General features: G+C 42.3%; 1 protein-coding gene across 5 annotated transcripts; it reads right to left on the reverse strand.

Annotated features, from left to right (window-relative positions):
* Window positions 1-354: 354 nt before the first annotated feature.
* LOC112929150 (sulfotransferase 1C2) lies at window positions 355-23,190 on the reverse strand. Of its 5 annotated transcripts, none has more exons than XM_072741527.1 (9): window positions 22,990-23,190; window positions 17,618-17,866; window positions 15,832-16,009; window positions 15,250-15,375; window positions 8,742-8,839; window positions 4,471-4,597; window positions 3,926-4,020; window positions 3,613-3,793; window positions 355-1,163 (listed from the first exon to the last, which is right to left on the reverse strand). In XM_072741527.1, exons 2-9 carry the CDS (start codon window positions 17,705-17,707, stop codon window positions 1,036-1,038), a joined length of 1,023 nt encoding a protein of 340 aa, XP_072597628.1. In that variant the 5' UTR covers window positions 17,708-17,866; window positions 22,990-23,190; the 3' UTR covers window positions 355-1,035. The 5 variants fall into 5 exon arrangements, with proteins under 5 accessions (XP_072597628.1, XP_025866820.2, XP_072597629.1 ...); XM_026011035.2 differs by having other exon boundaries at window positions 355-2,494; XM_072741528.1 differs by lacking the exon at window positions 17,618-17,866.
* Window positions 23,191-23,346: the final 156 nt, after the last annotated feature.

Consider the following 23,346-nt stretch of genomic DNA (forward strand, 5'->3'; position numbering starts at 1 on the left):
CTTCATTAGAATTCCTCTGTTTTTTCCTAAAGATTATTTATTTATTTATTCATGAGAGACACACACGCAAAGACAGAGACACAGGCAGAGGGAGAAGCAGGTTCCCTGCAAGGAGCCCGATGTGGGACTCGAACCTGGGAATCCAGGATCACACCCTGAGCCAAAGGCGGGTGGTCAACTGCTGAGCCATGCAGGCATCCCAGAATCCCTCAGTTTTACCATGGTTTTCTTCTGTTGAAAATTTCTATAAGTATTCTCTTGGTGGGGTGGAGGGAGGGGGGACAGGAAATGTCCTGTTCCTAAAGATGAACTACATTTCCTGTACAATTCAATTACTGAATCATACCACTGAGGTGATGTTCATTCTCTTTATTCATTCTTGAGTTTTAAAACCATTACTAATAATTACAGAAGAGAGTAAATTTCCATTTACAGATAGTATTCAAAATTAGCAAACTACTTCCCGTAACAACAAAATTCTGTACTTATTAAACAAAAATTTTATACCTTGCAGTTCACATTTTTAAAAATTTCACCGTTTTAAATTTTGAATACAAACAAAAACTCCAAGGAGTCACAAAGCATGATAGAATTGAAGAAATTCAAAATTTGCTTCTTCATTCTTATAATAACTATGCTATCAGTGTTTGTTCTGAATCTACTACTGTTTAAACACAGGGATGTTCATACACAACAGGGATGCGAATTGTACCTGAAGGGAGCTTGAAGGATCCTGAGCTGTAATGAACTTACCCTGAGGAAGCAGGCCGAGTTGCATCTGTGTGTCAGTTACAGAAGCTGTCTCTGTGCTTGGGTGTTCTCTGAATTAACTTCCATATGGATGTAAACAGACATGAAACCAAATAGCAAAAAAAATTTACAATCTAAAATTGCCAAATGTGGGGGATATAGACAGCTTTTTTTTACACAATTAGAAGGCACTAATTTGAAGTTACATATGTATGATTAAAACGTGGTAGTGACCAAGCAATTGCTTAGAATTTAGGGTCAAGAGGGCACCTGAATAACTGTTAGTTATGTATCCAACTCTTGATTTTGGCTCAGACCATGTCTTAGGGTTGTAGGATCGAGTCCTACGGTGGTCTCTGTACTGGGCATGGAACCTACTTGGGATTCTCTCTCCTCTCTCTTTGCACCTCCATCTAAAAAATGTAGATAAAAATAAATAGAATTTAGGGCTAATAGAAGATCCTCCTCCTTCACCACAGAGTATTTTTTTTTTTTATCACTGACATTGTTTAGAGCTGCTAGAGGTGGGTGATAATAAAAAGCAGTCAGAATTGTAGTTGGGCTTAATTTAACCTCTTACTGCCTTCCCCTCGGGTGAAGCAGGAGCACCTACTGCCCTCAGCTTTGGAATGCGACTAGTTGGGACTCAAAGTTGGGAATTTGTAATCTGAAATGTGCCTACCTTCTTGTAGTTATTCATCTATGCATTCATTTGCTTGTTACCAAGTACTTGCAGAACACTTGTTATGTACCATGCATTGCATTGCATACTGGGAGTGAGATGTTGAATAAGACATGGAACCAAATGGTAAAGAATTTACATTCAGGTGGGAGAAATAGACAAGTAAATCAACAAATATGAAGCAACAGGGCTTCAGCAGGATAAGTATGGGAAACCAGTGAAAAGGGCATGAAGCTTGGTAATGTCGGCCTCCAGAGGGCACAGCGTTGCAGAAAAGACTATCTCCAAGTCTGACAACCATGCCTGGGCTGACTTTGTTGGTGCTGCTCCTCCGTCTGTGTTTCTGCTTTTGCCAGGATATAACTCAGGCTCCAGAATGGACACCCCTTCTGTTTCTGTAATTAAGCACTATGACTCCTTATCAGTGTTTGGTCTTCTGGCCTCTCCCTCCGTGCCTTTCCCTTTCCTTCCTCACCAGGGATGGCACTTGGGACATGTTTTCACAGAGTAGACTGCATCAGAACTGCCGTCAGAGTGTCCCTTTCATGGTAATCAGGTGGAACCCCACAAACTAGCACAGCTGGAGTGTTCTTGAATGGCCAAGATAGATGTTGGAGATTCCATATTATCAAAATAGATAGAAACTAATATTTTCATATTTATGCCCAAGGTATATTACAGACTAAAAAACAAGGATGAACTTTCCAGAATGATGGAGACCTAAAGAATCCTTGCAGTATTCAAGTCTTATATTTTACTTTGTTGAATAAGCCTCTTTATTTCTTACTTTGGAAAGAGTGGTTGAGAAAATAAGCATTAGACATGATCCTTCTAAAAAAAATAAAGCTAGTACGCAGTAATCACAGGTTCAGTGGCACCATAATTGTGTACTTTACAAAATGCTTTCAGAGATACTCTGGCTGGGCTGAAGGACTTTCTATGTATGTCTTGCTCAGAGTTCTGTGAAATTTATTGAGCTTCCTTCCATCTTTTGCCTATAGATTTCATTAAATCTCTCATTCTGAGCCACAGTGAAGTGGTTTTTCCAATCCCCCACAGTTCCTAGAAAAGGAAAAAATCGAGATGCAGGTGTCACTCTGATGGAAAGTTTCTGGGGCCATAAAACACTCCTGCCTTGTTCCACTTCCCCTTGAATGCATACCCATCCACTGCAGCTCTCAGTTCTGAGAAGGGCCCTGGGGTGCTTTGTGCAGGGGGTGGGCTCCTAGCTCAGGGATACTATTGATGCCAAGGCACAAAGGCGCTGGTGCCTTGACCCCACCTGTGGTATATTCACATAATAGACCACTGCACAGAAATGAAAAGGAACTACTGACATAGCCCCATGGAGGAATATCAAAATGTTACATTGAGTGACAGACACAAGGCACAAGAAGGTACATACTGTATGATTTAATTTATATGAAGTCCAAGAACAGGCTAAATCAATCTGTAGTGATAGAAATTATAATGGTGGTTGTATCTGAGGATGAAGATAGACTGGAAAAGGCCATGAGATGGAACTTTTGAAAGATGAGAATGTTTTTTTTTCTCAAAAAAATATTAGCTGGGGCAATTAGAATTCCTCTTTTGGGAATTGGAAACTAAGAAATATTAAAAGAATGAGGCAGTGCTCAACGGTAGTTATAGTTGGAAGTCATGATATAGAGCATGTCTGGGCCATGATCAAGACCAAGCTGAGAGCAGAAGCTGAGTCAACAGAAGATAGAAAGTAGGAAAAAGGTGTAATTGGCAGAGAGATGGGAAACTGATCAATGGAGGAAGGACTCGTGGCAGACATGTGGAGGGCAGCTGAGTCCTTTAAGTGGGGGAGACTTCGGGCAAAGAGCTGTACCCTCCTACTGCTGAGGTCCTGACCCTGAGATTCAGGGATCCCCATGAGGTCCAGACCAACAGTGGCTCCTGCTTTTAATTACCTGTGAGACCACATTTCCCTTACACCTGTACATGACTCCTCCTAAAAAGCCCCTTGTGTTGGGAGCCAGCCAGGATCAAATCCCCATCTTATTAGTGGTAAATTGTTCCTAATAAGCCAAATATTTTTTCTTGAAATTAATAAAACCTAACATCTCCTTGCTAAGAAGCAGACAGCATATTACTAGACAAACTGAGCGTTTCATTTATACTTGTATTTAGACAGTATTGGAGGCCACACAAACCTTTTCTCATGAAGGGGGAAATGGACTGGTCCAGGATAGATTTAGGAACCGTGGAACGATTCACCATGGGATTTTCTTTCATTTTCTCAAATGATGTCTCCTGAACAATTTTATCCAGCACTGTTTCATCCAAGTTCTTTCCCATGAACTGCATGACTTTCTGAATTTCATGCTTTGGGTCCTGTGGTGATAGTAACATCACATTGGAATGGAAGGAGGTATCAGGATGGCACTTAAATTCTTCAGGATGTCCCTCCTAGAAGCACAGCCCTGAGACAGCCTGGAGCAGTCCTCCTGAAGGGCTTTTACTCACCTGTTTTATGTCCTCATAGAAGAGGAAGAGAATCTGGTATCTGTCTTTTATCTCCCACCATCCCTTCACATGGTCATACCAGGAACCCCAGCCCACTGTAACAGACACAGGAAACAGAACAGTCTACAAAAGGATCATCCAAAGCCTCAGATATGTCCTGAGTCCACATGTGTTTAAGTTGGAGGGTGATGTGGTCTGGTACAGCCTCGGGGTAATTTATCCCAACATGCTACCTAACGTGGCTTCCTATTTATTCTGTATAATCATATATGCCCTGACATCAGCACAAGGATACTCTTTGGAAGGAGGGTGACTCTACAGGTCAAGTGACCTAGCATAAAGGCTTTCAGATTGGGTGAGAGATATTTGCTGGGCCTGGGGGTATTCATTCTGAGCTCAGCCACCCTGTGCCTCCAAGTCCCAGTCTGAGGTAGGACATGCCTAAGGAGGAACATAAGCTTCTCAGGACTCAAAATGCTATGCTTGATTCCTAGACTGACCCTACATGGAGTGGGCATGCAAAGATGTGAAGGATTATTCTTTACCTTTTCCACTGATGAAGGTTTCAAAATATTCTTCCCAGGTACCAGGGTCAGGAAGCATTTGATTCATCCTTTGGAAATGGTAGTAGGAAACCATGCAGTCTTTGGCATTTCGAGCTACATAAAGGAACTTTGGGTTAAGAAGAGAGGTGGGTAAAAGATGGTATGAAAAGTGAATTTTCACAGAATTCACTCAGGTGAATTTCATGCTTTGCACACTTGGTTCAGTTCTCCTGTGCTGGCAGTTCAATTTGGCTGGTGACCTCTTCCTCCTCTGGCTGTTCTTGCTTCTCTGCTGATTCCACTTGACCTATGACCTCATCTTCCTCTGGCTGTCCCTGTTTCTCTGCTGATTCTCCTCTTTATTCCAAACTCAGTCCTGGTAAGTAGCCTAACTCCTGATTGCCCTTTCAGTTGTCAGGGTCCAATCCTTCTCTAGCAACTATGAACTACCATGAGACAGAAGCTTCCACGTGCTTGCTGATGATCCTCCTAATACCTTCATCTCCATGTCCTGGAAAATCGGAATGGCTTCATGGTCTTATTTTTCTCCTGTTCTCATCAACTCTATTATTTTCATCTCAAATCACTCAACTCCTGCTCTACAAAGCATCCTGTTTCATTTTGACTACAATTTGTATCTTTCTACCCTCCCAGCCTTTGGCTTTAACCTAATTTGACCTTTGATCTCATTGTGACTGCTACGTACTCCACTCAAATTCTGATGCATAAATCCCAAGCTGGCCTTGTTGACTGGCCAGCCACCTCAGATCTGTGACTAGTCATTTCATAGTGATGCTGTTTTTTTTTTTTAACCCTAAAACTGGCAATGATTTTGCACACTAGGCAACCTATGGCAACGTCTGGAGGTATTTTTGGTTGTCACAACTGGGGGTGGTAGTGCTACTGGCATCTAATGAGTGGAGACCAGGGATGCTGCTCAACATTCTATAATACTCAGGCGAGCCCCTCACCCCAACTCCCTCAAAAGAATTTTCTGGCTTAAAATGTCAATAGTGACATTTTTTGCATTCTGATACTCTGACATCCTGGGGCCTTGCTGACCTTAGAGGGACTGCTTTTGCCAGGTTTAGCCGGTTACTACAGATAGTGACAACTCACTATCAAACTCATTTTTTGCATGTAAGGCAACCAGTCTGGAGCCTTTATCTCCCTTATTGGGCTTTCATGCTTTGGGTCACAATCCATCTGCTCTAATCACCCCAGGGCCAGGACCATATAACCAGGGGCAGTCCCTATGCCCCAGCATCTCCAGAAATCACCCAAAGTACCCAGTCCTAAGCCTGATTACCTGTCTCACCCATTCCTTCCATCAGAAACTACAATAAAGGCTCTTGCCCACATTTTACCCTTGCTCCCTCTGCCTCCTGATGGACCCTGGTGCTTTTCAGGTGTGAGGCTTCATTACTGCTTGATATTCATTTTATCAATCTTCCTGTCATATTTCTCACCTCAAATCACAAGGCTCTCTCCTCAAAACTTCTTCCCATTTCCCCCTGTAAGTTCACCAATTCTCTCTTCTGCTATGTCTATTCTGCATTTTACCTGTTGTTGAATTTGTGTTAGTGTATTACTATTTTTTTTATTAGTTTTTAAATCCAGAAATGGAAAGGGCTAGAAAGAAAAGAACTAAGAAACTGATGTGAAATAGCCACAGGTGATCAATAACACATTCTGTGAAGGATGCATGACAGTAAGTGGCAACAAAAATTATTTTCATGGCAATCTCACATCCCACAAACACTGAGAGGAAATTTGATTGTCAGGGCTTGGGTTCTACTACCAGTTTTGTGCTGCTGGTTCGGGTGCTAGGAACGCGATTTTAATCTCTAAGATTGGTGCTTTGTATCTTTGTAAAGCAGAGATGGTGGTGACGAAGCTGAAGGCCACAAATGCAGAGACAGAGGGAGGAAGTCAGTCCTGCAGGTGCAGACTCGGAGATGGGGGTCCTACTGCACAGGAGGAGACCAAGAAGCAAGTGGGTAGATGACGTGGGACAGGGCTCCTCCTCCCTCACCCACAGCAGGGTCTCTGTCCCCATGGCCACCCTGCCACTCATGAAGCTCTCTAACCAGCCCTGGTGCCCTCGCCCCCTTGGGGGCTTGGTGGTCTGTCTGAGGCTCGGCGGCCCCTCCACGCCTGTGGCACTGTGCCCTCCCCAGTCCCTGAGGGAGAGTCACCCCAGGTGCTGGCAAACCAGAGATCTATGGTTGAATTTTTATAGCAAATGTTTATATATTGTTTCAGTTACAGAAATCCTATTTATTTATTTACTTTAGTAAAACAAATTCTATCTTAAAAATAGTATCTTATTTCTTTTATGTTTGATTCAATCTTTCATTTACTCACACAACTTCAACATTCTTACATTTCTATATCTGATCATTTTAATATCTGAAGTCCTCGAGGTCTACCCCTGCTGTTTGTGCTTTTTGCAGACTTTCTCTTGCTGGCTTGTTCCTTTCTTTATTTTGTAATGTGAGGTGGTGAACTCAAGCAGGCCCTTGTGGCCCATGCTGGAGTTACGTCCCCCAGTGTTTGTTTCTGCAGGTCATCCTGGGGAGGTTGGCAGTGGGAACCACCTTATGCTAGTTTCTCAGCATGGGGCTTCTTGGACAATGCAAGAATTATAACATTGAACCTCCTTCCTGGAGACAGGAGGCCTATGGCCACACATTTTCAGGGCAGCTGAGAGCCCAGGTGAAGACAGAGAGGTTTCCATGGGTCTGCCTTGGCTCCCTCCATCCACCCATTGAGGATGAGGCCCTTCAGCTGTCCCAGCTTTGGTTCCTCACTTTTCTGATTCCTTCTGCTCTGGGCTTTGACCCAGTGCAGCTGATGTAGGAATGAGTTAGGGGCAGATGCGGCTAGGCAGGGAAAGATAAGGGAAAGGCCCAAAGTCAGGCTCCCATAGATCTGTGGGTTCCCATAAATCCCAAAGCCATTGAGAGGCCCCAGAGTCAGTCTCCCACCCATCCCAAGGAAACAGAGATACAGCAGCAAAAACAGGAAAAAAGATAAACCTGGCTCCCCAGCTCCAAAATGTTAGGGAGTGTCCCCCTTTGATAGTTACTAAGTAATCACAGAAACTCCCCAGACCACAAAGAAATAAATCATTAAGGTCTTATCAATAGTCCCTCCTCAAACCAAGACAGCACAAGAATCTCAAGGCCATGGGTCCCAGGCTAGGTTCTCAATAAAAACTCCCACTACAAGCCCTTGGTGTCAACCCTGTCAGGACCCCGCTCGCTTCTGAGAGCTTGCTCTGTATCTCTGCTTAATAGACGTCTATTGCTTTGCTCATTTTCCTGTGTCCTTGAGATTCATTCTTTGACTCCATGAGACCCAAGCCATGAATCCCACGCTGCTGGCTTCTTCAGGTCGTCAAATACCTGCAGCACAGCTCCAGGCTCAGTGACCTCTCCTTTCCATTGAGGAGCTTAGAGATTTCCTTTCCTCTCTGGATCTCAGTGACACATTTACAAGGAAACTTGTCGTGTGTTATGTGTTATTGCAAGGTGTTTCGTACAGAAGCTCTCAGGGTACTTAGCTGGCTATAATCCAGAAGTGGAGATTCTTGTTCCCTGAGACAACTGGGCTGAAAGGACTCCCGTGATTGCTACTGTCCCCTAGAAATACATCCATGTTAGTCCTTTGTCCCCTTCATTCCCACTTTGGAGAAAACTTTCTTACCAGTGCTGGCTGACACCTCAGTTTCTTCCCTCACCTCCATTCACTCTACAGCCACTCACTTGCTGTCATTCAGCATCTGAATGTCCTCTTTGTGCCAGGAGCTGACTAGGCACTGGAGTGCAGAATAAATAAAGTCCCAGAATAAATAAAGAGCCCAGATTTTATGAGAGGCCAGAGCCAAGGCTCCCTTTAAGAAACATTGCTCCACCCTTTTAAACATATTTAGGGGTTTTTTTCTTTCTCCCCAGTTTTTCTTCTCTGCTCTGTTTCTTCTCTTAATTGCTCACAACCTTGCGTCACTGAACACTCAGTGTCTCCAGTTCATACCAAAAATTCAGTCTGGCTTTTGCCTTCATGTCTTGTTTGAAATCCTTCAGGTGAATATCCTGCTGAGTATAGATAGAACTTTACATTTTATTTTCCTGCTGATCAACAGTCAATACATCAGAGATGGCGGAAGAGTAAATATAATGACACTGTTGTGAGTTAGGGACTGGATGATTTGCTCCCAGGAGGCCCCAGTCTCCTGCCTGTCCCCAGGGAAGCTGTTGCTGTCTTACCTTGCAGTTGTTTTCCCAGAAAGATGGAGGCAACAGCTGAGTTGGAAGGTGAGTCCTTAGTATCCGTGGAGAGGGCATTGCGTTGGCCTTTTCCACCCCTTTAAGTAAATCAAGAGGAAACATCTGCATAGTACAAGCATTGCAGGGGAAACTTACATTTTGGGCTCTGTCCAGAATGTCCTAACACCTCCCTTCCCTTTTTCTGCTTATCTCTTGACTTTCCTTTTTGATTTCATAATGAGATTATTGAGATGACTACCACTTTTGTAGACTCCTACAGCTAGAGAGCTGGAAGGGAGCTTCAATTAATATGCCACTTTAAGGATGAGGAGATGAAAGCTGAGAATGGACAAGCTAGGTCTTGTTGTGGCAGAGCCAAGGGGACTAGAGTGCAAGTCTTTCTTGCCTTCTAGATAGCGCCCATCCCTGCATGTCTGCAGTAGGCTGCCATGTACCTGACCTACGTGTTAGTCATTTGTTTCATCTCTAAAAACACATGTACTTCATGGCATGTGAGTCGTGATTTCCATTCTGTACTCTAAAACACTGACTGGGCACCCGCTCTGTGCAATCATTGCATTAGACTGAGGTTAGGCGATGTGAGATAATAGAAAATTTATATTTGTTTCTGCCCCTGCTTCTTGGTAGAGAGTTCCTGAAACCCCTGTTGTTTGGGTTTAGGGGTGTCCTGTTCTTTATTTTTTTTTTGAAGATTTATTTACTTATTTGAGAGAGAGTAAGAGACTGTGCACATGCATCATCAGGGAGAGGAGTGGATGGTGTGAGAGAGAGAGAGAGAGAGAGAGAGAGAGAGAGAATTCCAAGCAGACTCCCTGCTCAGCACAGACCTGATGCAGGGTTCAAGCTGACAACCTGAGATCATGACCCCAGCTGAAATCTGGTCAGCCACTCAACTGACTGAACCATCCAGGTGCCCCAGGTGTGTCCTATTCTAATGAAGTGACTCCAGGGGAGAGGTTCCTGGATGGGGGCTGGTCACCAGCAAAACCAATCATGATTAGAAGCTTGAAATTTTCTCCAAAGAGGGGAGAAGGGCTGAAAATGAAGTAAATGATAGATCATGCCTATGTGATGAAGCTCCATTAAATCCCCAAAGTCCAGGGTTTGAGAGCTCCTGGGTTGATGAACATGAGATTGGGGAGGATGGTGCCTGAAGAAGGCATAGAAGCTTCGAGTCCTCTCCCTATGGTTTGTCTGAGGTGTCTCTTCCATCTAGCCAAAGAGAGGGTTGTGGGAACACCTGATTAGTAGTAAAGTTGGACAGAAGTTGTGGGTAACCTGGGAATCTACTACTTGCAGTTGGCACCTAAAGTGCAGGGAGAGCAGTTTCGTGAGCCCTTCACCTGTGAGATCTGATACCATCTGCAGGTAGGTAGTGTCAGATTTGAGTTGAATTGTAGGACACCTGGCTGGTGTCATAGAGAGTCTGTTGTTGGTGTGAAGGACCCCCCAGCCCCGGTCAGACACATGTTGGATTTGGGGTCTGAGTCTAATACAGCGGAAAGGCAACAAAGTTAAAGAAGACATGCTCCTTTTCTCTAAGAAGCTTCTTAGAGAAATCTTAGAGAATCTTAGATTCTAGTGGAATCACAGGCTTATGCAAAGTGAACAGAGTTAGTGATGAGAAATGAATCAGCCCCAAGGATCTGGAGTACATTGATGCTGTCCAGGGACACACTGAATTTGGACTCTGATATGTAGTTGATGGGAAATGCCTCTATATGAAGGGTCAGAAAGGCTGCTGGAATGTAGGAGGGAAACAAACCTGGTAATAAAGAAGCATTTTATTGTAAATGTGTATCAACAAGTTAAGCTCTGGAGCAACCTTCTACACTGGCTTTCCATATCTCTTCATCCCTGAGTACTCCAGTGAGTGCTTGGTTTTCCAAAGATGGGCATGGGGTAGAAAGAAAGGTGTGAAGGAGATGCCCCTGACAGACATCCTGAGAGTGCTGTTGTCATGTTTGACTTGTAAAAAGCTGGATCCCCGGGAAGGCCACTTAGTCCAAACTGCCCTCTTGCTGATATAAATTGTCCAAGTGGTCTGTATGAGCATTACGGCTTTGGTTATTCTCCCGGGCTTTGGGAGGAGCAAGAATCTCTGCAGGTCACAGTAAAGAGGAGGAAGACAAGGCCCTTCACCCTAGGAGGGAGTAGGTCTGGAACTGGTCTTGTTACCTACACCTGAAAATGTAAATGCTCCCTGGTGCTTTCAGATTGTTGCTGCTTTTGAGCAGCTCAGACCATGTGACTCTTGTTTGGAAACCTTCCATACTCAAGGTGGTTTTTCACGTTTGCTCCCCAAGCTATGTGTTTAAGAGGCTGGATTCAAAGTGGAGTTGAAAGGATGTGCTTCATTCTGGTCATTTTTGATTTTGCTTATTTTATATGTTGGGAATCCCTAGTAGTTTTAAAAAATCGTAGTAAAATACATATAAAGTAAAATTTGCCATCTTAATCCTTTTAAAGAGTCCAGTTCAGTAGTGCTAAGCGCATTCATACTGTTGTGCAAGAAGCCTCCAGAACTCTCCATGTTGCAAAATTGAAACTCCATTCCTGTTAAACACTAAGTCCCCATTCCACCCTCTCCCAGCCGCTGGCAGCCACCATTCTTTCTGATTCTATGAATTTGACTACTCTGGCTACCTCATAAAAGTGGAATCATATAGTGTTTATCTTTTTTTGTGATTGGCTTATTCTACTTAGCATAATATCCTTAAGGTTTATTCATGTTGTAGCCAGTGTTAGAACTTCCTTCCTTTTTAAGGCTGAATAGTCTTTCATTGCATGTATGTATCACATTTTACTTATCTGTTCATCTGTCCTGGACACTTTAGTTGATTCCATCCATGGCTGTTGTGAATAATGCTGTCATAAACATGAGTGTGCAAGTTATCTTTTCCAGTCTCTGTTTTTTAGTTCTTTTGGGCATATACCCAGAGGTGGAATTGTTGGATGACAGGGCCCCAACAAATTTTTTTTTAAATAAAAAAATCCTGGTACTGAAAAGAAAAATTGGAAAACCACTGGTTTATTTATTTATTTATTTTTAAAAACCACTGGTTTATAGTTAAAGTTTATATTCCTTAGCAAGACGTGTAAAACTGTCCTGTCTCTAGCTCCTTTCCTCATGTTCTGTCATGTCTCCTGCTCACATGTTCCCCTTCAGAGCTATCTACATTCATCCTGCTGCTCCAGGCCCCTTCCTTCTTGTCTATGTCTCTGGGCACCCGGTTGGTCCCATTTGCTCTTTAAGAGTCTCTCCAGACACTTCCACTGCTAGTAGTATGGTGGCCTGGACACTATGAAGACCTGTCCTGTTATAAAACACGTGCAAAATCTGATTGAAACACTACAAACAGCCTTTAAATGTATAGCCAGGCAAGAAACTAATGGGGCTTTCCAGAGGCCCAAGTGCAGAGGGAGTACAGGACAGAGAGGTGAGAAGGAAGAAGAGAGAGAGAGGTTGTGATGACCTGAGCATGTTTGCCCCTTTGTTCTGGGGCCCAATGACCTCTATGTGGGAAGGAGGCTGGTAGGCTTAGGCTTTCCTCCTCCTACATGCAGCTCTCCCAGCCGGCTTGACCCAGCTCCAGTTTCAAAGTTTACTGCTGAAGAACCCCTACAGCAGACAGAAATTTTGTGGGTTTAGGGCTTTACGTGGAGCATCCATGAATGTCTTTTTTCACAGGTTCAGGTAAATTATACATTTCTCTCTCTCTCTCTCTCTCTCTCTCTCACATCAGTACCTCAGAGGAGCTGGTTGGGTGGCCTTATTCCCTTGTCACTGACATGAGTGCTCAGCCTTAGGGTTGGGGTTGAGAAGCGCAGGAGAGAGTGTCCGTGAACACACCTCAGGCCACAGAGTCGATTCCTGAGCCTGACACATGAAGGAAGGGAGCCAAGGGAGTCATTTTTGGCTCTCATTATCTGCGTGAGGAACTTGCAGTCTGGCAGGAGAGACACAGCAATAGCAGTAGCAGCTTGTAACTGCAGGTGTCACCTTCCCAGGCATTGGTCTTCAGGCCCATTCTTTACCCTGCCAATGGTGAAGTCCTATGAAATCCTATGCTAACTCCACCCAACATACCCACTGCTTGTCATCATATGGTCTGCATTTGTCTCCTCCATTGGATCATGGATTATTGAGGGCAAGTGGAAGTGTAGAGTCTTATAAGTACAGCCTAGGGCCTGTAGTATAAATGCTTGTTGAGCTGAAAGGGTTATTCCTAGATCTCATCTATATATTCTTTCTTCCCAGCCCTGCTGTCATTAGGTCAGCCCTGCAATACCTTTGATGTAAAACAGCTCTCTAGCAGTAGGTGGTGGTAGTGTGGGGGGCAGGGGGAGTGGAAGGAGGCCTGGGAAGGAGATTGGCTATGTGGGACACAAACTTGCACTATATCCAGCAGTGTTCGTCCACTCCTGAATCCTCTGAGTGTGGCCAGTATACTTGACCAGCTCCCATCAGTCTATTTTGGCAACCATCCTACCCTCCTAATGGTAAGTCCTTGTCTTTGGTGGCAGGGATCATGTACTCTGAAATAAAACCACTGCCTGGATGGAAAGACTGTAAAGACTTAACTGCTTGTCATCTCTTTGGACATGAGGCACTTTGATTTTTAAGAAACTATCTTGGTTTGTATATGATGTGCCATGCTCGGTTCTTGGTTATCGACCTTTCTTGAATTCTGCAGCTGCTGGCATTGCCTTCAGATAAGTTCTATCCTGTTTCTTATGATAACTTAGTGACTGGATACTTTGCTCCCCACTGTCAAGAATCCTCACTAGAAATCATGCTTAGGCCTTTTCCCCCTCTCTTTAATACCCCAAATTGTCAGAGGTAAGACAATGGTGGCAGGTGTGGGATGTAGAAATGAGATCAAACACTGGGCTTGGATGCCTCAGGGAACACACGCTCTTGTGGGGCAAAGGATTTAGCTAAGACATGGTCAGTAGTATTTAAGACTTAAATAAGATCTACTCTGTCCCAGGTACTGCCCTAACCTTTTTACACATATTGACTTTGCCAAAGTGGGATCACAATTAAGCAGGCAGTGCTGTGGGGCTCTGACCCTGTGTGTGGGGTCAGAGCCCCACAGGTAGTTCAGAGCAGGGGTCAGACCAGGCATTGGATTGCTAAGCTAGTGGTCAACCAGACGGATAGGAACTAAGGACCAGAGGAGTCTGAGCAGCTGGGCAAGGCATTGGTAGATTTATCTGTCCACACTTTGTCCAAATTAAACTTCCACACTAGAGTTGTATTGTTTATAGTTTTGTGGCTCTAGCTAGGTGTGTTTCCTTTTTTTTTTTTTTATTGTGCTGAACTACGCAATGCTGAAACAGAAAAGTAGGCCTTCCTCCTATATTTGTTCTGCAAAATGCTTCCAGTAGCTGCCTGTTACCTGGAATGGCTTCTTTTGCCTTCTGATTGTCTTTTTTTTGGTGTGAAGAAAAAAATTTCTGGGTTGAGTATTACTCTAAAAAGTTTCCCTACAGAACAGAAATAGTTGGCTGCAAATGCATTATTTTTGCTAATTATCTGGCACTTCCTTGACTCCACTGGGAATTTGTATGGGTAGAGTAAGGAAAGAAGAGAGTGTGAAGTGTTCCACATATAGCTTTCCACCCTCTCTGTATGTTCTACAGCAGCAATGGTCAGAGGGAGCGTTGAAAAAGAAAATAAGGCAGATTCCTTTTTACTTGATGATTCATTTTTGGCAAACAACCTTAGGTAATTTGTAGAAAGAAACAAAGAGGAAGAAAGGAGGAGGAAACCCATGGTGATAGAAATGAGAGGGGAGGAAGAACAAAGAGACAAAACAGAGGAGAAAAGAAAACAGAGACAGGAGAGAGAGGAAGAGAAAGGAAGAAGGAGAGCCACAGGAGAGCCTACTGCCCTTCAGTAGGATAAATACACTGTGTACATCTAAGCAATGGGATCGCATTCAGCACTGGCAAGAAATGAGCTCTGAAGCCATGAAAAGACATGGAGAAAACTGAAGTGCACATTACTAAGTGAGAGAAGCCAGTCTAAAAAGTCCATGTACTGTATGATTCCAACTATATGACATTCTGGAAAAGGCAAACTGTAGAGACAGTAAACAGATCAGTGGTTGTCAGGGGCTGGGGAGAAGGGAGGGTGACGAGGGGGCACATAGAGGATTTTTAGGGCAGTGAAACTACTCCGTATGGTAGTACATTGTTGGATCCACGTTATTATACATTGGTCCAAAAGCAAAGAACATACAACATCTAGAGCAAATCCTAATGTGAACTATGGACTTTGGGTGATTAAGACATGTCTGTGTAGGCTCATCAATTGTAGCAAATACACCATCTGGGGGAGGAGTGAATATTGAACAATGGAGAAGGCTGTGCATGTGTGGGAAATCTCTGTGCCTCTATGTTGTTGTAAACCTAACACTGTTCTAAAAAATAAGATCTTAAAAGAAAGGAGCCAGGGCAGTACGCAGGGAGCTCTCACCAGAGGGCTGGGGTGGCCGAGCCCACTCAATGAAAGGATGGCGGTGTTGAATGATGGCTCTCTGACATTTCTCCACATCTCCATTGTGCTCAATCATGTCCACAATTTCCTGAATCCATGTAGTCCCTGGCGCCCATGTGGAAAGGATGAGAAGGAGAAACCTGTTAGACAATCTGTCTTAAGTGTTTGGGGGAGAAAAGGGGATGTGGAGACTAATGATGTTTGGTTCAACCTCCCCTCAGGTCAGGATCCTGTCAGCTATGACAGATGGATGTCTATGTGAGAAAAACCGACGAAGTCTCCATGAAGAGAAAGAGCAGCAGAGGCAAAGCCACATGACACCGTCACCCAAGAGCTGTCCGTGACAGAGGACAGCAGGCTGGGTCCCCTAACCCTATCATGCTTGACCCTGGCTAAACCCAGGGACACTAAGCATCCCAAGATCACCTCATCATGGGCCAGTGAAAAGGAGCAGCTTTCCTTGAATGAGTGCACTGTATTGAGGGGGATTTTAACTGATGTGAGCAGCCCTTGCTGACTCCACAAGCTGAAGTCTGATTGTCCCCCTGGTCCCACAATCACCTGATTTAGGGTAGGTACAGATGAGGAGATCATCTGGCTTGGCCTCGAAGTTCTGGATCTGGTTCCAGTTGTCCACAGTGCTAGCCTGCAGGGGGATGCCTGCCACCTCTCTCAGTTGTAGCTGTGCCTCCAATGCTGTGGCCAGGGCCATACTGTCTTGCAACGAGAGGGGAGGTCCCTGTGGGCAGAAGACAGAGGGCACTTTTAAAATAATTGTGGTAAAATACACATAACATAAAATTTACCATTTTAACCATTTTTAAGTACACAGTTCAGTGGCATTAAGTACATTCTCATTGTTGTGCAGCCATCACCACCATGTCCAGAACTTTTTCATCTTCCCAAAATGAAACAGTGAACTCCCCATTGCCCTTTTACCCCATCCCCTTCCACTTTCAGTCTCTATAGATTGATCTTCTCTAGGCCCTGCATATAAATAGAATCACACACTATTTGTCCTATTGTGACTGGCTTATTTCACTCAGCCAAATGCCTCCAGAGTTCATTCATGCTGTAGCAGGGGTCAGAATCTCCTTTCTTTTTGAGGCTGAATAATGTTCCATCATGTGTATATGTGACATTTTGTTTGTCCATTCATCCATGCATGGAACTTGGGTTACTTCTAATTTTTGGCTTTTGTAAATAATGCTGTTATGAACACTGGTAAACGAGTATTTTTCCAAGATTCTACTTATAATTCTTTGGAATTAGAATTGCTGAATCATATGATAATTTTATGTTTTTGAGAACATTAAAGTTTTGAGAAATTGCCATGCTGTTTTCTGCATTAGCTACACCATTTAACATTCCAGAAAGGCACAAGTGTTCCAATTTTGTCACACCCTTGCCTTGCCAACACTAATTATTTTCTGTTTATTATTTTTATTTATTAAGTATATGTTAAAAAAATTTTAATTTCTATGTTAGCCATCCTAATAGGTATGAGATGATGTTTCACTGTGGTTTTGATTTTCATTTCCCTAATTATTAGTGATGTTGAGCATCCTTTCATGTGCCTATTTGTCATTCATATATCTCTTTTGGAGAAATATCCACTTAAATTTTCTGCCCATTTCTTGAGTTAAGTTTTTTTACTATATTTTTTAAATAAATATTTTAATTTATTTATTTATGAGAGACACAGAGAAAGACAGAGGCATAGGCAGAGGGAGAAGCAGGCTCCCTGCAAGGGACTTGATCCCAGATCCCCAGGATCACTCCTGAGCCCAAGACAGATGCTCAACCGCTGAGCCACCCAGGTGTCCCAAGTTTTTTTGCTTTAAACGCACAAAATGAGGAAACCAGGAGAAGTGGGCCATATTACTCCAGAATAATTGGCTATTGAGATAGCCGTGTGCTGGACTTAGTGCCTTGTATAAATAAACTCATTTTAATTGGTGCATAAAATGAGTGCCAGGACTTTAGAGCCTTTTAGGAAATGTAAATGCCCTGCAATTACTTGTTTTCATGTCTAGTTCTCCTGGAGCTCAGGGACCTGGTCTAATCCCCTTTGTAGGTTCAGCATGTAGGGGAAGATCCAGGTGGGAAGGAGAGATGGTATTATAGGACAGGGATTTTGGAGATTTTTGCCTCTGGGTCCTGAATTTCTAGGCTTTCCACTGTTAGGTTGGTATCTTGGTTATAAATCTCTTTTACCTTTTAGGTTCCTTAAAACTTTCTCTGGCTTTAGTTAATCACTTCTGTCTATACAGCAGTAACTACATCATGATAATAGAAATAAAAAAAAATCATCAAGTTAAGGATTTCTTCTAAGCCATATTCTTACCTTCAAGTTCCAGCTGAAAATCAGCAGCCCAAAATTCTGATCAAGGGTCAGTGGGCACATAAAGTGCATTCCAAGGAAGCAGGGCAGCATTCCCTGGGTATGGCAATTGCAGAGGCTCAAACTACTACTGTCTGAGGCACTCAGGGCCTTCAGGAGGTAAAGTTCCTCTGGGAGCTCTTGGCATCAACACAAGATGGAGCCATTTCTGTGAGAATTGGTACTAAACGGGAACAAGCCCTGTGACCTGGCCTGAGGTGAAAGAAATATAAACAAGGTCAAATGTGGCTTTGACCTCTCAGCAAATCTCAGCTCCCTTGAGTTTATGTGAACTTCAGGGCTGTTTGGATGAACACACCATTCCTTCCTCTGAGCTCACTGCCTAGCGTCTGTGCATGCCTGCCAGCAACTGAGCCTGGTGGCTGAACGTGGCTTTCACGCTGCTGCAGCTCCTTTGGTGCTACAGAGACTCTAAAACACTTGGACCTGTGGGAAAATGGAACTTGGCTTCAGGAACAGATGCATCCAGCTCCAAATAGACTCTTGCTCCCTTAGTGTTCTCCTTCCTTTGCTTGGCTTCTTAGTCTGACTCACTTTCAGCATGAGGGTGACTGTTCCTGTCTCCAACTAATGTTTTAAGATTAAAAACAGCAATGTTAATGAAAACACCTTACCTACTACATAGTAAATGCTTAATTTTTTTTAAAGATTTCATTTATTTATTCATAGCAACAGAGAGGTTTTATTTATTTATTGAGAGAGAGAGAGAGAGAGAGAGAGAGAGGCAGAGACACAGGCAGAGGGAGATGCAGGCTCCATGCAGGGAGCCCGACGTGGGACTCAATTCGGGGTCTCCAGGATCAGGCCCTGGGCTGCAGGCGGCGCTAAACCGCTGCGCCCCCGGGGCAAATGCTTTAAAATGCCTTCTTCCCAAAGTGTATTCAGTCAAACCTGAATGCATAGAGAATGGAAATCTAGAGTCCAGCTATGTGTGTATTTATTTCTACCGTGCCTTATCCTAGAGGGCATACTTCCATGGAGGCAGAGTATATTCCCTAATGGCCTTGGCTACCTGAAAATTAGAATCCATCCCTGTGGTAAATAATCTCTGAACCGCTACAGTCCTGCTGACTCCCAATCTTATTTGTGACCTAGTATTTTTCTTCCTGGAATTTAAACCCTGGTCAACCCTCCTGCCAATGTCTTCTTGTCTCCTTTGACTCTGAACCCCTTGATGCTTCTTCATTGACACCTCTTCCTTCTGTTTTCCAAAGTTTTTTTTTTTCTTTCTATAATCTCGATCCATTTTTCTTCGTTCTGCTCTCTTCTCTTTGACAACCTCACTTACTCCAGTGCTGTTAACTTTTGGAACCTTGGCTGACTCATAAGTTCTCAACATTAACTACCATTAACTATTTAACTCACAAAACCATAATTTCCAACCACTTGCTAAGTAAGGTTCTGCCAAAATCAGAGCGACCCTGTGCTGCGTGTTTTGCCTGTTGCGAGCTGTCTGCTGGTCATGGTAGCACCAGCACACACACCTGAAACATCATCTTCGACTAAGGATGGGGAAGGCCCTCTACTTAACAATATCGGTTATTAATCTAACATATAGTTACGGAATGCAACTGTAAGCAGTGAATAAACCTGTGGTTCTTTCAATCAAAGAATTTGCGGTTAGAAACTGCTCCACATGTTGGCTTCTTCCACATCCCCCTCAGATGAAGTATGATATTGCAGAATTTTCTAGCAGATCTGTTCACCTCTGGCCTCTTCTTGTTTGGTTTCTCATGAACTTAGCATATAAATTAAGTTTTGTGAGTTCAGATCAAGTTATCCCTTGGTTGTTTATGGCCCCAAATCTGAATGCTTTTAACTGAAACGACCTCATATCAAGATTTACTATAAGAGCACATGAATTAAGGCAGTGTGGTACTTGTGCAAGGACAAATAGTCCAATGAGACAGAAGAGAGAATCCACAAACAGACGCACACAGAGACAGCTACTGGGTTTATGAAGAACGTGTCACTGCAAAGGAGAAGAGGAAAGCACAACCTTTCCAATAAATAGTGCTTGAAATTGTATATCGAGCTGGAAGAAGCTGAATTCTCACCTCATCCTATGCCATACCTGAAAACCAATTCTAGGCAGATGATAGATCTAAATGTGAGAAGTAAAACAATAAAGCTTTTAGAAGGAAACATGAAAGGATATTTCTATGATCTTTGGAAAAGCCAACCTTTATTAAATAGACTAAAACAAACATCTACCATAAAGGAAAACAATCACGAAACTGGATTAAATTAAAGTGAAGAACTATGTTCATCAAAAACACCTTAAGAGAATAAAAAGGCAATCTACAAAGTAGGAGAAAGTATTTCTCAAAAGAGTCATATCCAGGTTATACACAGAACTCCTTCAAATCCGTGAGGAAAAGACTAACAACCCAAGAGATAAATGGGCGAAAGACTTGAAAGGGTACTTCACAAATATGACATGGCCAAGAAATACATGAAAAGATACTAACATCATTAATTACCAGAGAATAGATCAAATCAATAAATTAAATAAAAAATTAAACCCCCAATACAACTATCCAACCACTAGAATGTGTAAAAGTGAAAAGATAGGATTTGTCAAGTTTTGGGGATGATGAGTAACTAGGATACAATGACAGTTGCCTTTTCCTTTCTTTGTTCTTTTCTGTATTTTCCCAATTTTCAACTGATAGGATGCTTTTCTGTAATCAGAATATAATGATATTTTTCTCCAAAGAATAGTCTTATTTTTATTTTTAAAATGCTCCTCAGCTCTGCATCTCAACTGAGGGATCTATGTAAACAAACCTGGTGGGTTTACTCTGGTTCTTCAGAGTGCCTGGGGTAATTTCATAGAAACAGATTGTGGAGGGTAAACTGAAGGACGGAATTTTTTTTTTTTTTCGGAATTTTTGATTTCTGAAGGAAGAACTTCAGGAACATGTTTTGGGTTCGTGCCTCACAACAGGTAGAGTGTGGATGACTTCCACAGTGGTGGGGAATTGTACCTCTGAGTCTAACAGTTTATGGAATCAGTGACAGGGTCTTGGTCACTGCTGCTGTTTCTCGGGCCTCAGTTCTTCTACAAATTCCTATTCTGATATATTTCTTTCCAGAAATTGTGATAGTCATTAAACTTTATAGTTGTATAGGTACATGGCAGACTTACCTAGGATGATATTTTATTTCTATGTACATCTCCATGATGTGGATGTCAGCCAATGAGAGTAGTATTGTTTTTTGTTTTGTTTTGTTTTGATGTTATAGTATAGTTCTTTAATGTGTTTATGTTCTGGTGAACAAACTTTAATAAACCACCTTAGTTCATTGTTAGCATCTTCTTTTCTTTAAATTAAAATATTTTTATGACATTTAATGATGATGGCACAATAATATATCATATAATTGGCACCATTCTAAAAACCTCACATTTTTAAAACTTAAAAAAATATTTTATTTATTCATTTGAGAGACAGAAAGAGAGAGAGAGAGAGAGAGAGAGAGAGAGAACAAGTAGGAGGGAGCAGCAGGCAGAGAGAGAGGGAGAAGCAGACTCCCCATGGAGCAGAGAGCCCAGTGTGGGGAACATGACCTGAGCCAAAGGCAGACATTTAACCAACTGCGCCACTCAGGTACCTCTCAGATTTTTAACTATTTAATTTAGACCTTTAAATTAATGTGAGGTGGCTGCTACTGTTGTCACAGCACAATGACACTGAGGCACTTGAGGAGTAAATAGCTTACTCTGGATCATAGCATCAGAGCCACAATTTGAACCCTAGCAGGATGCATCCCTAGTGCAGGCTTTTAAACACCAGTACAGCATGTTTTAAGTCCATCTTCTATAGCTTTGTTTTCTGGTGATTGTAAAGTAGCACTGGTACAACATGAGGAATATTTCAGATTGGGTCACTTTTTTTTGAGGTCAGAGCTCCAGCCTCAATATCTGGACACAAAGGGCCACAGATACTTTCTCAAAGAACAGCCTACTCCTGAGTCCCTTCCCCATATGTTCTCTGGGTCACATCTCTAAATCACTTATAATTCATCTTCTCCTTCAAAGGAATTGTTTGCTCATCTTTGTGGTCTTATATGTTAAGTGTAAAGGACACTTTGATATTTCAGAGTGTGGAGCAATATCACTGTTTAAAAACTTTTCTTTTCCAGAGGAACTGAAGGATATTTTTCTAAAAAAGACCTACAAATGGCCAACAAGTACATGAAAAGATGCTCAACATCACTAATCATCAGGGGAATACAAATCAAAATCATAATAAGATGTTACCTCATACCTGTTAGAATGGCTATTATCAAACAGAGAAGAAATAGCAAGTGCTGGCAAGTATGTTAAAAAAAGGAACTTGTGTACTGTTGGTGTGAATGTAAATTGGCGCAGCCACTGTGGAAGACAATATAGAGTTTCCTCAAAACATTAAAAATAGAACTACCTTATGATTTAGTAATTCCACTTCTGGGTATATATCCAAAGAAAATGAAAAAAGAATATTGAAGAGACATCTCTATTCCATGTTTTTTTGTAGCATTATTCACAATAACCATGACCTGGAAATGACCAAAGTGTCCATCAACAGATGAACGGATAAAGAAGATGGGACACACACATACACACACACTGAAATATTATTCAGTTATGAGAAAGAAGGAAACACTGCCATTTGTGACAACATGGAATGACCTTGAGCACGTTATGCTAAGCGAAATAAGTCAGATAAAGACAACTACTGCATGATTTCACATATATGTGAAATCTAAAAAACTGAACTATTAGAGAGTGGAATGGTGATTACCAAGGTCTGGAGGGTAGAGAAAATGTCAAGGGGTATAAACTTCCAAATGTAAGATGAATAATTTCTGGGTATCTAATGTACAGCACTGTGAGTATAGTTAACAATAATGTATTATGAATTTGAAAGTTGTTAAAAGAGAGTACACCTTAAATTTTCTCTCCTCCAAAAAGTAATAGTAGTTATGTCACATAATGGAGGTGTTAGCTAATGCTATGGTGGTAATCATTTTGAAACATGTAAGTATATATAGTGTGTTGACACTATATGCCTTGCACTTACATAATGTAATATGTCAAGTATATGTCAATAAAGGTGGGAAGTAATTAAATAAAAAAGAAGTAAAAAACCATTTCTCTTAGGAGTCAAATGCACCTGAACTTTATTTTTGTTTTTCAAGTAGCTAACAATCTAACCCCCTTTCAAAATTAATAACATATTTCATTTTCAATATTTTAATCCATTTCATTTAAAAGACTAACAGAAGAGCTGCAAATACAATCTCTCTCCGTTTTTATAATTACTTACAGTTGGTGTTTAAAGGCAAGTGGTATATCTTCAGGCAAGGAAGTCGGGGACCAGATCTAGATATTCCTTAGAGACTTTTACCAGGCTTCACCTTTAGGCTGTTTGAGCAACTTGATCCAGGATAAAATGGCAACATGGAGGTCCATTCACCACTGATCCCACCATGGAGGCATGTGGCTACATTTTTGGCAATCGTGTAGCCTGTAGGGTTGCTATAGCTTTCTTACCCAGTAATTCATTTGTCACCCTATTTAGGGCCCTAATCAAAAAGTTTACTTTTGATAGCATTGAACACACCTAGGTATACAGAGTCAGGGTTGGGTTTCTGTTCAAAGTGCAACACAAGGTGAATTAATT

Source organism: Vulpes vulpes, chromosome 16, assembly GCF_048418805.1.
Source record: "Vulpes vulpes isolate BD-2025 chromosome 16, VulVul3, whole genome shotgun sequence".
Classification (NCBI taxonomy): domain Eukaryota; kingdom Metazoa; phylum Chordata; class Mammalia; order Carnivora; family Canidae; genus Vulpes; species Vulpes vulpes.